The sequence below is a fragment of the Acinonyx jubatus genome, chromosome A2, assembly GCF_027475565.1.
Source record: "Acinonyx jubatus isolate Ajub_Pintada_27869175 chromosome A2, VMU_Ajub_asm_v1.0, whole genome shotgun sequence".
Classification (NCBI taxonomy): Eukaryota; Metazoa; Chordata; class Mammalia; order Carnivora; family Felidae; genus Acinonyx; species Acinonyx jubatus.
The window spans coordinates 105,649,458-105,664,863 of record NC_069383.1 but is presented as its reverse complement, the minus strand read 5'-3'; the positions used below and the strand labels follow the sequence as shown (position 1 = coordinate 105,664,863).

General features: G+C 56.8%; 1 protein-coding gene across 5 annotated transcripts in view; it reads left to right on the top strand.

Annotated features, from left to right (window-relative positions):
• Positions 1–15,406, top strand: part of CCM2 (CCM2 scaffold protein) — a 41,916-nt gene that overhangs the window by 21,583 nt on the left and 4,927 nt on the right. For 3 of the 5 annotated variants that reach the window (XM_053218758.1, XM_053218756.1, XM_053218757.1), the window contains exons 2-4: positions 683–856; positions 11,201–11,284; positions 11,700–11,883. In XM_053218758.1, coding sequence (XP_053074733.1) covers positions 683–856; positions 11,201–11,284; positions 11,700–11,883 — 442 coding nt within the window. Of the gene's footprint in view, positions 1–682; positions 857–2,088; positions 3,421–11,200; positions 11,285–11,699; positions 11,884–15,406 lie in introns of those variants that run through there. The other 2 variants (XM_053218760.1, XM_053218759.1) reach the window with 2 other exon arrangements.

Genomic DNA, 15,406 nt, shown 5'->3' with positions numbered 1-15,406 from the left:
GTCACATGGAGGGAACCCCAGGCCTGTTCCTGGGGCTGCCAGGTCAGGCTGACTTGTTGGCCGCACCCCCCTTGCTCATGCTCTGTGGGTTGACTTTGGTCGTAGGGTTGGGCTCCAGGGGAGACCCCGATCGGCGTGTGGGTCGCCCCGTGCTGGTCAGTACCCGGCGAGGCCCTGGACGAGGGAAGGGAATGCTGAGTGCACTTGTCGAGAAGAGGAGGGCGGGCATGGGGCTGTTGTGCTGCAGACTTTGTGAGGCCATGACACCTGCTCGGGGTCCTGGGGTGAAGTGACCTGCTGGTGTCAGGGGGTTGGGTGGCACTACATTCCTGTCTTCTGGGGTGCCTCCTTCCCGTTCTCTTCTTAGCCATGAGGTCACTTGCCTGGACAATGGGCCCTTGTCCTTCTGGGTGTCTGTGAGCGGGTAAGGGACGGGCCTGCGTGCACCTGCGTGTCTGTGATGGATGAGGGATGGCCCCCCTGTGCACCTGCGTGTCTGTGAGCGGGTGAGGGATGGGCCCCCACCCCGGTGTGCACTGGCCCTCGGCCTGTGCATTCCAGGCCCACGAGGGTGGCCCCTATGCGTGGGGACCATGCTTGGTGGCTTCAGCTTGTTAGCCGTGGGGGCAACGCAAAACCTTCAGGAATAACGAACTCCAATCCTTGCCGTTTCTGCCCGCAGCCCGGGATTGTGTCGCCGTTTAAACGAGTATTCCTAAAAGGTGAAAAGAGTAGAGATAAGAAAGCCCATGAGAAGGTGACAGAGAGGCGCCCTCTGCACACTGTGGCTCTGTCCCTGCCTGAGCGCGTGGAGCCTGACAGACTGCTGAGCGACTACATCGAGAAGGAGGTGAAGGTAAGTCTGGCCACAGGACGTGCTGCCCAGTGCTCACACCACGCTGCTCTGCCTGCTGTCCCGCCTCGGTGGCCTGTGGGGACTGTGCCCACGCTCCAGCCTCCTGCCTTCCAGCCCCATTTCCGGCTCTTTCCACCAGAGCAGCCGCCTCCTTTCTCTTGAGGGCGGGCGGGCATGCGTGTTCTGTGTGTCATGGTCACTGCCTGAACCTTGTCAAATCCCGTGCTCACCGGGTGGACACAAGCCAAAGGGGGGCCGTGGCCTCAAGGTCAGGGAGGTGTGGAGGGGGCTCCTCCAGGATCATGGCCCCCGTGCTCAGAGAGGGAGCACGGTGTGCGGAGGGGATGCATGGCAGTCCAGCCTGACCCCCAGGTCAGAAAGGCCTTGGGCCAACGTGTGTCCCTAGAGGGGGTTCCACTCTGGCCGGGCCGTCAGGTGACCAGGGAGGTGGGCAGTGTCCCCAGCAGACACATGGGACTGGGGAGGCTCAGATGTGGGGACACCTGGCATGGAGGAGGGTTTGGGCGACCCAGAGTGAAGACGGGGAGTCAAGCCGGCCTATGCACAGAGTGGAAGGTGCGTCCCCGCGGCCTGCTGTCTGCGTGCTGACCCGGTTACCGCCCCGCCGCCCATGCACGGCTTCTGTCAGGGGCTCTGAGGTTCGTATACATTCGAGGAAAGGTGACCTCAAGATGGAGCCCGAGACAGGCACAAGCAAACGTGGATGTGACAGCAGCCGTGCAGGACACAGTGGGAAAGCGGAATGTTCTGGAAGAGGTAAGAGGAGATACTGTGAACTGTGAGGCGACAGGATCCACTTTTAAATAAAGGGCTGAAGACCAGAGCCTTTGGGACAAAAGGATGTCCGTGTGTGTCTTGTGGACAAAAATCAGGAGAGGCACCAGGAAAGAATAATGGGAAGATGAAGAGATAGGAAGTTTGTCAACAGCAGACGGAATGGGAGCCAGAGGAGATGAGAGGTCGGTCCAGGAGGCCCATCAGGTGTGGTGGAGGAGAGGTGGCCTCCGGACCATGAGGTGGGACCCGTGCCAGCCACCAGTGTGACCTCGTGGGACATGGGCCCCCGTTGGGAGGGGACACAGTGTGAGGGTGGAGATGTGGGCCCAGAGCCTAGGCTCCAGCCCAGGCAGGAGCCCAGACCCCTGTGAGAGTGTGTGGACTGGTTGCGGCAGCACCGGGACAAGGGACAGGCTGGTTTTGTGTGGTTGCAGGAAGAACTGGGAAGAATCAGAGCCACGTGAGGAGGGCAGAGCAGGTGCTGGGGAAGGTGGCCTGCATTAAACCACAGAGTAAGGTTGGGGATTTCTGCCGCATGTCCTTGTTCCTCTTACCATGACGACTGAAGTCCTGGGCGTCATCCGTGCAGTGACAGTAAGAAAGCTCTGCAAGGTTGGCAGAGAGCAGAGCCCCAGGGGCCTGTGGGCCCGACAGGAGGCCCCTGGTATCTCTCTCTCCACCTGAATCCCAGGCTTGGAGCCGAAGAGGCTGGCAACCCAGAGACACCCACGGGTGCAGACACACCCCAACAGAAGCCGCTCCCTCTGGCCTGAAGACCAGGAAGGCGATGGTCTAGCAGGATAGACAATATCTAAGAACAAACATGGTGGGAAAGCCTGAGGCCCCAGCTCTGCCCCGCCACCGAACAAGGGTGAATGGGGGCCCGCGCCCTCCCTGGGAACAGGGACTTTCGCCCCTGATGAACCCGGGGTACACTAGGGTGTCTGGGGGCCCTGGGGGAGCCGGAGCGTCCTTCATTGCCCAGTGGGAAAGAGGAGCGCCCTGGACGGCCGCTGTGGGACCAGAGCACACTCCCAGTGTGGGTGTCATTAGAGTTATGGAGGGGGCGCCAAGAAGCTGTTTGGGGCAAAAGACAAACCTAGAGATTTGAGAAGCCTAGCACAGCATGAGTGGTTCACACCCACACGTCATCAGGGAACTTCTGATGAGCAGGGACGGGGAGGACCATGTTGTCCACAGGGAGAACAGAGGACAGCAGCCACGGGGCCCAGGGTCAAGGTGGAAAAGATGGCGGCCAGCAGGTGGACCGCCTCCTTGAGCCTCGCCACATGTAGCAGGAGGACAGGGTGGTTTGACTCGCGCTGTAGCTAGTGACCATGCTCAGCGGCCCATCCAGAACCTTCCATCCAGAAGCCTCCAGGCCCCCGTGCTCTCCCTGGAGCGCTCTCTCCGGTGTTTGGAGAATCGACACCAGTTCCACACGGTGTCTCCCGGGAAGAATGAAGGGGACAACTTCCTTTGTGAAGGGACGAGGGGCTGGCTCAGTTTTCCGAGGGAGCCACAGCCCGAGCCCGCACCTGTATGTATGAAATGTCACTTGGAACGGGCAGGGCCGGCTGACACGAACCTGTCCCTGGGCCACATGCCAAGGCTGACTTGGCTCCCTCGCGGGACGGCGCCTTTTGGGACCACAGAGTCTGCTGCCGTGATGAGGACTGCTGTGTGCTGGCATGTTCCCGGATACTCGAGCCAAGCTAGAGCCTCCGCTTTCTGTCAGCTCCATGCGGGCATCGCAAGGCCATAGGGTGAGCTAAGGGGAGCCCCGCGCGTCTATGGGGTCCTGGGGCTCTGCAGTAAGACCGTGATCGTGCTTGGGCATGGGATGTGTTTGCCCAAAGAGCAGCTGCCAGCTGGTGCTGAGCTGGGCTCAGCTCTCACAGAGAGTCTGTCCGGTTCACTTGTGCGGGCCACGGCCATAGCCACGTACCAGGCACCCAGCAGGAGCTGGGCACAAGGCGGGGCCCGGTATCCTGGAGCCATGTAGGGCCTGGAGGGCAGCACTTCTCTGCTTTTGCGAGTGGCAGCGACCTGTTCTTGCTTTGGTACTGTGGCCAGGGACAGCTGTGGGATGAATTCCAGGGGCTTCCGCGCGGCCGTTTGTGTGCCAGCGGCTCCTGCTTGCCCGCGGTACAGGGGATGTGGGTCTGGACCCTGAGGTCGCGCCCTGTGCTCACCTGGGCCCGGCCCCTGCGCGTTATCCCAGACCTGCCTTTCCAAACCTGTGAAGGGTTTCCCGTTCTCCAGGGCGCCCCGGGGTGCCCCGGGGCGCCCTGGGGTGCGGCGAGTCTGCCTGTACTGTGGGTGCCTTCTCCTGGGACTGCGTCTCCTTTGGCCCCACTTCTGGTCTGGAAGCGGCTCACGTCCTCTGTGTGGTCCGTGTCTGTGTGCTATGCATGCGCGCTAGGTGGTGCCCCGGCTTTATATCCCCGGCTGCTCGGTGCCGTCTGACTCTGCTCCCTGAGTCCCGTCGTCCCCTCGCTCCGGGGTGTCTCATGCGGTCACCTGCACCTTCACGGAGCCCCTCGTGGTGCCGCTGCCTCCATTCCAGCGCACCTTCCAAAGCTGGGTGTCCATCTGGCCCTCCCAAGGGGCGGGGATAGCAGCAGCCTGGGGGTCCCTCTTACACGGGGGGCCCTGGCCACCACAGCCACAGTGCAATGTCGCCTTTATTGAGTGTGGCCCTCACTCTTGCTGAGCTGCTGACAGCCGGACCAGTGGCGTTTGTGCCGTGGGGAGAGGCCCATAGCCCGTCAGCGTTCAGTCTCCAGACGTGTTCTGTTGAGATCTGACCGAGGCCAGACCCCGGGGAGGGTGAAGGGTCGTGAAACGTGCCCATCCCATTTGAGGCCTGAGTGTCGTTGCCCAGCAAGGGGTGTGTACATGCCTGTGTGTGCATGTGTGTGGGGGGCGGGGCGGGGGTTGTCTGTCTTCCGACAAGTGGGGATGGGCCACTTCTGCAGGCCTGGGGCATCGAGAAGACATTTAGGTCCCCACGTGCACCTCCCTGTGTCCCCCTCCCCGTGTGAAAGCCCTGCCCTCCTGCCAGGCCGGCCCCGCCTGCCATGGGGTATTGCCGATCGAGTCCCGCACGGGGTGGACGTTGTCAAGAGGCCAGCCTGGGGTCAGCTGCAAATGGACTTGTATTGTGTCCCGTCGGCAGAGAGTTTTGGAAGCACCTTCCGTGTCTGGAGCGTGAGCTTGCCAGCACACACCGCTGTGGTCCCCGTGAGGGCGGTGGGAAGGCAGTGGGGTCAGTGGTGCCTGACACGGCCTGGCTCTATCATCTTGCCCCTCGCTGGTGCCAGGCCACCGGGCACATGACTGCCAGTCAGACGTCCCCTCGGTCTGTCACACTTCATCATCTTGGCCCTGCTGTGGTGGCACCCTGGGCATGCTGTGGGTATGGGCCAGCTGCCGGGCCTGCAGCGGTGGCCAGGGACCTTGCAGGACCTTGGGAAGGGTGTGGTGAGAACTGGCCAGGCCACCCTGTTTCACCAAGACCCACTCGACCGCGAAGAAGATCTTGAATGAGGACTCACCTAGGAAGGAAGTAGACTTCTCTTTGGAGATCCGCTGGCCTGAGTCTGAAGCTTGGTGGCGCTAAGAGGAAGGGAGGATATGGGCAGCGTTGTCCTTCCCCCCCTTCCCCCCCGCGACTGCAGGGAGGCAGGACAGTCCCCTCAATATCCCGCACTCGTGGAACTGGGACACGTTCACTTCAGCCAAGCACTGAAGCTAGGAGTGCTAGTTAACACCCAGTATCATGTTGATGGTGATTTGAGACATTTCTAGCAAATGAAGTGAGTAAAGTTAACGCGGTCATTTCTTATCCTGGTAAAACATACACAACAAAATTTGTCACATTAACCACATTTGAGTGTGTGTTTTGGTGGCACAAAGGACACTCACGTTTATGTGCAGCCCCTGCCACCGTCTGTGTCTGGAACATTCTCATCTCCCCAAACTGAAGCTCCGTCCCCGTGGAACCCCAGCGTCCCGGCCCCCGGCACCCCCCATTCTGCTGTGGGACCTCCGACACGTGGAACCACGCAGTGTGTGTCCCTCCGTGTCTGGCTCGGTCCACCCGGTGCCACGTCCCCCAGTTGTGGCTGTGTTGTTGGAGGTGTCAGAGTCTCTCCTCATGGCTGGGTGCGTGCCGGCATGTATACGCACATTTTACTTATTACCCCTCATCCAGCAGGGCGGTGGGTGGTGTCCGTCTCGTCTGACTTGTGAATAGCGCTGCTGTGAACTTGGGGACAAATGTCTGCTCAAGTCTCTGCTGTGGCTCCGTTGTGTTAAAATGCACATAACGAAGTCTCCCACCTCAGCCGTCTGTGAGCACACAGTTCAGAGGATTGAGTACGTCCACGCTGCTCCGCAGCTGCCGCCACCGTCCGGCTCCGTCACTCTGTCCTCTCGTAAACCTGAAGCTGTCCCCGCACGGCACCTCCCTGCTCCCCTGCCCCAGCCCCAGGGAGCCCCCATTGTGTCTTCTGTCTCTGTGGTTCTGACCGCTCCGAGTGCCTCATCTAAGTGGCATCACACAGCGTTTGTCTTTTTGTGACTGGCTTATGACACCTGGCGTAGTGTCCTCACAGTCCACCCTGCACCTTATGGCAGGATTTCCTTCCTTGTTTTGTTTTCTTTTGTTGTTGTTTATTTATTTTTGAGAGAGAGAGAGAGAGAGAGAGCATGATCAGGGGAGGGGCAGAGAGAGAGGGGGGCAGAGAATCCCAAGCAGGCCCTGCACTGTCAGCACAAAGTCTGACATGGGGCTCGAACTCACGAAACCCTGAGGTGATGACCTGAGCCAAAAACGAGTCGGATGCTAACTGACCGAGCCCCCAGGTGCCCCGGGGTGCACCTTCCTTCTTAGGCTAACTCACTTTCCGTTGCGTGGATAGACCCCGTGTTGCTTCCAGCCTGAAGCTCTATGGTTCGTGCTGCTGTGGACGTGGGTGTGCCTATCTCTTTGAGATCCTGCTCTCCAGTCTTGTGGGTGTAGACCCAGGAGTGGAATACTGTGATTCGATTTTTCATTTCTTGAGGAGCCAACACACAGTTTTCCCCAGCAGCCACACCATTTCCCACCAACAGTGCACAGGGCTCCAGTCCTGCACGTCCTTGCCAGCACAGCATTGTTTTGTTTTGTTTTTAAATTTTTTTAAATGTTTGTTTATTTTTGAGAGACAGAGCACGAGCGGGGGAGGGGCAGAGAGAGGAGGCAGAATCCAAAGCAGGCTCCAGGCTTGGAGCTGTCAGCACAGAGCCCGACGCGGGGCTCGAACTCACGAACCGTGAGATCATGACCTGAGCCGAAGTCGGACCCTTAACCGGCTGAGCCGCCCGGTCTCCCCTAAAACATTTTAGAACGAGTGTGTGTCTCCCTGCAGAGCTGCCCGGCACCCGCGGACAGCTGTTGAAAGCAGCTTTTCTGAAGTTTATTCCGCTCGACTTGTACCTGCTGCTGTGTGCGGTGTGCATTTCCACCAGTTTCCTCCTCGAGGGGAGGTGAGCAGGTGATTGCCTGGCATAGCCCTGGGCAGACCAGCCTGAGCCTCCATGTTTATCTTGCTCGTGCTCAGTGACTCCGTGTTTACCTTGCTCGCGCTTGGTGATCTTCAGAGTAACCTACCTGCTCGGTTCCCCAGTCGGAGAGGGCTCTGCATATAAACACAGTTTGATTTTTTCTTTCCCAGTCTGTACCTCCAATTTCCTTTTCTTGTTTCGTTGCCTTAGCTAGGACTTCCAATACAGCGTTGAAAAGCAGTGGTGAGAGGGGACATTCGTGTCTTTTTCCTGATGTAAGTGATGTTCAAGCACGTCACCATTAGTTACGATGATAGCTGTAGGGTTTTTGTTGATGCTCTGTATCAGGTTGAGGAAGTTTCTTTCTGTTCCTCCTTTGATGAGTGTTTTTGTCACGAATGGGTGTTGGATGTTGCCAAAGGTTTTTTCTGTGTCTGTTGATATGATCATATGATTTTCTGTTTTAGTCTGTTGATGTGTGATGGATTACATTAATTTATTTCTGAATTTGGAATCAGCCTTGCCTACCTTGGATAAATGCCACTTAGTCATTGTGCGTAATTATCTTTATGCCTTGTTGGATTCAATTTGCTAATATTTTATTGAGGATTTTTGCATTTATGTTTATGAGAAATACTGATGTGTAGTTTTTCTTTTCTTGTAGGATCTTTGATTTTTTTTTTTTTTAATTTTTTTTTCCAACGTATTTTATTTATTTTTGGGACAGAGAGAGACAGAGCATGAACGGGGGAGGGGCAGAGAGAGAGGGAGACACAGGCTCCAGGCTCCGAGCCATCAGCCATCAGCCCAGAGCCTGACGCGGGGCTCGAACTCACGGACCGCAAGATTGTGACCTGGCTGAAGTCGGACGCTTAACCGACTGCGCCACCCAGGCGCCCCCCCGTAGGATCTTTGATTTTGATACTAGGGTAATGCCACCTCATAGAATGGGTTAGGAAATGTTTTCTCTGGTTTTATTTTCCAGAAGAGATTATAGAGTGTTGGTATCATTTCTTCCTTCAGCGTGTGCTAGGATTCACTCGTGAACGTGTCTGGGGCTGGTGCTTTCTGTTTTGGAAGGTTTTAAATTGAATCAATTACTGTAATAGATCTATTATGCCTATTCAGATTATCCATTTCTCTTTATGTGAATTTTGATAGTTGGGTCTTGCAAAGAATTTCATTGTGATTTGAGAACATACTGTGTGCGGTTTGTAGTCTTTTAAATTTAAGGTGTATTTGATGGCCCAGAATGTGCTGCCCCTTGGTGAATGTTCACGTGAGCTTAAGAAAAATGTGTGCTCTACAGCTGTCCATTGAAGTCATCTGTAGATACCAGTTATATCCTGTTGATTGAGGGTGTTGAGTTCACCTGTGTCCTCACTGATTTTCTGCCTGCTGAGTCTTTCCATTTTTTGATAGAGAGGGGGTTGAAGCCTCTGGTTACAGTTGTAGATTCATTTATTTCTCCTTGCAGTTCTATTAGTTTTTGCCCTGTGTATTTTGATGCTCTGTTGTTGGGTACGTATATGTTAAGGATTGCCACATCTTCTTAGAGAACTGTTTTCATTATGTAAGGCCCCACTTTAAAAAAATTTTTTTTTTTTAGAGAGAGAGACTGTGTGCGCACAAACCAGGGAGAGGAGTGGTGGGGGGTAGGGGGTGGGCAGGGAGAGGATCTTAAGGCATGGAGCTTGATCCCATGACCTTGGGATCATGACCTGAGCCAAAATCAAGTGTTGGATGCCCAACCAACTGAGCCACCCAAGGCCCCTTTGTGTTTTACTTTTTTTTTTTTTTTGAGAGAGCACAAGCTGGGGTGGGGCAGAGAGAGAGGGAGAGAGAAGGAGTGAAGCAGACTCTGTGCTGTCAGCACAGAACCTGATGTGGGGCTTGAACCCATGTACCGTGAGATCATGACTCAAGCTGAAGTTGGTCACTTAACTGACTGAGCTACCCAGAAGCCCCCCCAAGGCCCCTCTTAAATTTTTTTTTTTAAATGTTTATTTTTGAGACAGAGATAGAGCAGGGGAGGGGCAGAGAGAGAGGGAGACACAGAATCGGAAGCAGGCTCCAGGCTCCGAGCTGTCAGCACAGAGCCCGACACGGGGCCTGAACTCACAGACCAGACCGCGAGATCATGACCCTGAGCTGAAGTCGGACACCCAACTGACTGAGCCACCCAGGCACCCCCTAAGGCCCCTCTTTAAAGGGGGTTTCTTGTAGTCAACTTAGAGTTGGATCTTGAATTAAAATTTTATTTTTAGCAAGCTCTGTGTCCAGTTGGGGCTTGAACTCACGACCCCAAGATCAAGAGTTACATGCTCTACCAACGGAGCCAGCCAGGCATTCCTGGGTCTTGAATTTTGTATTGAGTCTGACAGTCTTTGTCTTTTAATCGGTATATGCAAACTGCCACATTTAAAGTGATGATTCAGATACTTGGATTCGTGTCTATCATATTTGTAGCTGTGTATATTCACTGCCCTTGTTCTTTGCTTCTTTTCTCTGTTTTGGTTTTTGGCCTTCTATTCTTTTTCTGCCTTCTCTGATTTTATTTGAACTCTCTGAATACATTCTTTTAACGTCTCTTGCCAGGTAACCATTAGATCCCTCCAATTTTGTTTGTTGGAGACAGGTTTTTTTTTCCCCTTTGCTTCAAGGGACAGGCTCAGTGGATACAGAGTTGCAGGTTGATGGTATTCTTTCCACACCTGAGTGTTTCATTCCTCTCCTGTGGGCCTGGTGTCTGGAGAAGTCTGATGTCCTTCCTCGGCCTGTTCCTCAGTAGGGATGTACTGTTCTCCCATGGCTTACTTTAAGTTCTTCTCTTTGTCCTTGATTTTTTATGGGGTGAATATGAAATGCCGAGGTGTAGGGTTTTTCCTTTTTCTCGCTCCTCTCTTCTCCTTCTACGTCCTGCTTGGTGTTCCCTGAGCTTTCCGAGTCTGTGGTTTGGTGTGGGGGTCGTTCCAGCGTCAGATATTTCTTCTTCTTTCTCTTCTTCTCCTGGTGGTCCCGCGACACGTATGGTGCACCTCTTGTCATTTTCATACCGTTTTTTGATATCCTGTCCCATCTTCTTCATGCTCCGGCCTCTTTTTCTGCGTTCTGGCTGACATGCCTCCACGCTCACCGATTCTTCCCGTGGCCGTGTCCAGCCTGTTGATGCATCTGTCAAAGGCGCTCTTTGGTCCTCATCTCTGTTGTGGTGTTTTTGATCGTCCGTGTTTCCCATTGATGTATATTTGGAATTTCTGTGTCTCTGCTTCACATCACCCATGATGAGCGACGTCCACTTTTTCTGTCGGAGCCCTTAGCGTACCAGGCACGCTGCTTTGAGCTCTGGGTCTGGCGGTTCCTTAGAACAGCCCTGGCGCGTCTGCATCTGGCTCTGATGCTTGCCCTGTCCGTTCAAACAGTGTTTCTGCCTCTCAGCGTGCCCTGTGACTTTTTGTTGGAAGCTGGACAGGATGTATCAGGTAGAAGGAACGGAGGTAGACACGCCATGCGTGTGAGGTTGCGTGTTGATCTGGCTGCAGGTCGACGTGTGGGGGCGGGGTGCACTCTCATCCCGTGGCTGGTCTGCCTGCACCCTCCCACAAACCTGTGCCCCTGTGCTGCCACGGCCACACATGCCTCTCACTTTGCTTCCTCTTCCGGAGAGAAGGCTGGGGGCCGGAGTCGGGGGTTCCCGTCCCTGGTGGCTCTGGTGCTAGGAAGCGAGTTCTCCTTGTGGGAAGGCCCTTGTCACGGAGAACAGAACGCTCTGCTCAGAGTTCTGAGGCGGGGAGTGTGGGAGCGTCTCCTCCGCCAACAGGGTTTCCCCAGGAGCTCAGAGTGTGCTTCCTCGGGGGCCCTCCGCTCCGAGCCGGGCCAGCAGGCCTGGTGGCGGAAGGCGGAGGCCAGGCTGTGCCTTCTGCATACCCACGCCGGCTGATCTTCCCTTCCTTTCCCTTCCTCACAGCGGCTTCTCTCCTCGCTTTCTCTCAGTACTTAGGTCAGTTAACGTCCATACCAGGATACCTGAATCCCTCCAGTAGGACCGAAATCCTGCATTTCATAGACAATGCAAAGGTAACCCCATCCCCCTGACCCTGACCTCTGACCCTCCCTCTGCTCCAGCTCCTAGCTCTGGCCTCTGACCCTCATACTGTGACACCAGCTCTTGGTCCTCTGACACTGGGCCTCCGTGGCCGTGAGCGATGGTCCTGTCCCGTCATGTTATGGGTGCGCTTGGCTCTTGGCCATAAAGACTGTTTCTGTCCGAACATGAACTTTATTCTTCCTTGTGGCCTGGGGCTATTTGTGGAAATCACGTTTCCAAGATAGGTAAAGCACACGCTGTAGTCTGAACCCAGGCAGCTCCAGAAGCCACAGAGCTCCTGGAGCAAGCGTGGCTATGCCGTAGGGCGAGTCCCGGCCTCTACACGCTGTGGGGCTCCCGGGGCCACGGCCGGGCCTGCGCTTCTGATGCTGTGGTACCTTCCAGAGAGCCCACCAGCTCCCCGGACACCTGACCCAGGAGCACGACGCTGTGATCAGCCTGTCTGCCTACAATGTCAAGCTGGCCTGGCGGGACGGGGAAGACACCATCCTCAGGGTCCCCATCCATGACATCGCCGCCGTGTCCTACGTGCGGGACGACGCCTCGCACCTGGTGGTCCTGAAGACAGGTATGGACCTGGGAGGTGGGGCCAAGGGGTCCTTGTCAGGCGCAGCCTGCGGCCTGGTCCTCGGTAGTGAGTCTGGGAATCCGATGGAGCCCTGGAGACGGTGCCTCCAGCATCAGGTCGCTGCTCCGGCCCGCCCTGCTAGCTCTGAGGTCAGCCTTGGCCGGAGGTCAGTGACCCAAGAGGCCAGGAGAAAGAGGTGCTGAGCCGGCCCCTCTCCCTGGGGGTCCGTGGGCCTGCCCCTGTGCCTGGTGCTGCCCCCTCTGGGACGCTGGAGTGTCCTCTAGGTGTGCGGGCGTGGTACAGCCACGAAGTGCGCCTCAGCTCAGCCCTCCAAATATTTGGGCTCTGCCTTTGGCCATGGCTTCTCAAAGCTGGGTGCAGAGGTGAGATCGCACCGTCACGGAGCTCCTGGTCCTTGAGACGTTCTGCGCGTGTCCTTGTAGGAGTCAGGAGGGCCCTAAGACCCGCCCCCAGGGGGTGGGCCCCCCGCCCCCTGCACCTAGCCCACCCCTCTTCTGGGGATGGGCGCCCAGTGTCGCCTGCTGGGCTCTCCCCATGGGCCGCCCACCAGGGGCCGCAGCCTCTGCCTGGTACCCAGTCCCTGAGACATGAGGAAAAAGTCATGGTCTTGCTTGAGCTGTGCCCCTCGGGGAAATCTGAGGTTGGTGCCGCGGTACCGATGTCCTGGGCTCCTTTGGGTGCTCTGGGGGCCGGTGGGGTCCTGAAGCCATTCATTTCCAGGGGGCCTGGGGGCAGGGCCTGCGGGGGGCCAGGTGGTTCACCCAGAGCACACTTTAGGCAGTGCGGGCGGAACGTTGTTTTTCTGCCCGAGGTTGGCGGTTCGTGGGGCATCTGAGAGATTTTCTTAAGAGACTGGATCCTGGTGAGGGTTCTCACACATGCCCCTGAGCATAGGCGGCTCTCGAGGACAGTCGGGAGGTTACTGCCATGAATCCAGGAGGCCTACTGTGGGGCCACCACACGGTACCTGCAGCGGCTTGTGGGGGGCTGCCCTGGGAGTGACAGACAGGCCCTCTGCTTGTGCGGCTGTGGCTTAGCACTCCTGCACACAGTGCACATCACACACGTTCCCACCACACATTCACACCACACACTCCTACACACGTTCACCCAGACACATTCACACCACATTCACACCATGCACATCCACACCACAGACATTCCTGCAGATACCACACATGTTCATACCACACATACCATGTTCACGTCACACACGTTCACACCAGACATGTTCACACCACACACTCACACACTACATATACTCGCACACACCAGACACGTTCATACGACACACACACACCAAACATATCACAGACACCTTACAGGTTCACACCACACACCCCACACATCAGGCACATTCGTACTCACACTGATCTGACACACTGCATCGAGGTCCCCTCTGTCATCTGCTTATTCTTGCCTTAGCTGAGCGTCTGATGTTTAATGATGGGCATTATTTCAGGTTGAATGATGCAAAACTTACCATACGTAACCATTTAAATTTATAAAAATGGCAGTTTGGTGTGGCTCAAACTAGTAGAAAGTGTGGGCCCCGGATCATCTCATGCACTCTCCACATAAGCTGTGAGGAAGGTCCCGTTCTCCCGCTTCACAGATGAACCACCAGAGCACAGAGGTTGAGGGACTGGTGGAGGGCCAGGGGGGAGATGGGGGGGCTGGCTGGCCTAGGAAATGGCGCTGGAAGTGCTCCCGCCACTGCTGCCCGGTGCCGCTGTGGCCACCCGTTTCCCTGCCTGGGGACAGACAGTCCCGCGGGAGGCCCGAGGTCTGCGGCATCCTGAGGGACAACAAGCGGTGGGAAGACCGGCCTCTGAGCAGCGCCTGCCAGTGTTGAGCCTGCTGGGTGGGCAGCCGGGCCCCCCTGGTTTCTTGTGTTGCGGGACATTCATCTGCGTTCATCATTAGAGCCAATTGCTAGGAAATGGGGAATGGATTTTTCTAAAGGGAGAGAGCGAACTCCATAGGAGACACTTGGCAAAGTGAGATGAAAACTTGACAGCTTTCAAGTTGAAGGAAGAGAATGAGTCTGTGTGTCCCAGGCATCTTCGTCATTTTAGCGGCTGGCCCTGCAGCGAAGGCCCAAGACTGTGAGCCTGCACGTCTGCGAGGCTCCTGTGTGCGCCAGGCGTGCTGTGTATGAGGCAGCTGACATTTGTTAAGTGCCTACCGCGTGTAGCGCCCCTGGATGCCTCTTTGGGTCCAGGGTTCGCAGGTGCTGGGAGGGGTGCGTGGGGGTCACGTCTGGCTGCGGGGGCTTCCGCGTGTGGCAGGCCCGGCTCAGAGGGCAGGGGCCAGACGTCCAGGCTCACCGGGCTGGAGCGGACTGCACAGTCTCGTGGAGGGGTTTCCGTGGATGTGTGAGGGTGGGTGGGGATCAGAGGCAGCAGCTGCGGGACGGCTGGTGGGGATGCTGCTGGCGGCCAGATGTGGGCTTGTCAGAGACCGCACACGCGCACTGGACCTGACTGTGGGGCCGCACACCCTGTGTCCCTGGGAACGGCCATGGAGCTACTTAGACTGTCCTCGTAGTCACAGCAGTGACAGCAAGCAAGGGAAATAGGTGTCCTTTGTGTCCCAGATGTGGTGCTGGCGTGTCACCAGTTCAATCATCGTTAAGACGTCACGTGTTCTTCTCCGTACTTCCCGAGACCCTGTGTGTTGTTCACACTCCATGCGCACCACAGGGTGGACTTGTCACATTGGACATGTGCAGTGCCTGGTGCCGACGTGGGGCTGTGCAGCCCTGGGGTCTCACTGCGGCATTTGTGGGTCTTGGCCCCGCATGGGGTGCTGCCCGCCCTACTGGGCCCCGGTCTCTGTGGGCACACGTGTCCCGACTGTGGCTCCTGCCTGGTTCCCGTGTCAGGCCACGTGTGAGTCTTGGGTGTCCTCCATGGTGAGGTGAGCTTGCCCCCAGACACCCCAGCATCAGGGAGGCTCCACCTCCCATTCCTGCTCCCGGGCCGCCCAACGGGGGCCTCCTCACTGCGTCTGCCCCAGGGCACCTTTGGGGAGGTGCTGTGTGGGGTGTTAGAAATGTGGGTGGGAGCGTGTGCGGGCCGGGCCCCCTCCTGGCCTCTGATCCTCTCATGCCCTTGGGCCCAGCCCTTCCGGCCCCCGTGCCTCAGTTTCCCTGTCTCCTGTCGGAATTGTGTTCATGCCCCTGGTTCAGTGATGCTGTGAATGGAACCCCGAGAATACCTTCTTCTGTGTGGATCCAAAGCAGCCGAATATCGGCAATTTCGTGTCTCAGCCTAAGGTGCTTGCGTCATCGGTAGCAGGGATGCCAGGAGGTCCTGCAGGGTGCTGATTCTCAGTGAGCAGCAGCCGAGCAACGGCCCAGGGTGAAGGCGTGTCTCACCTGTTCCCCGCTTTGTTTAGAGGGGGTGAGGGAGGGGCATACCGGGGCAGGCCTGTCCCTCACCTGAGCCAGGTAGGGGCTGCCCAGAGCCTGCTCTTGAGCTTCCACACCTGCCCTAAC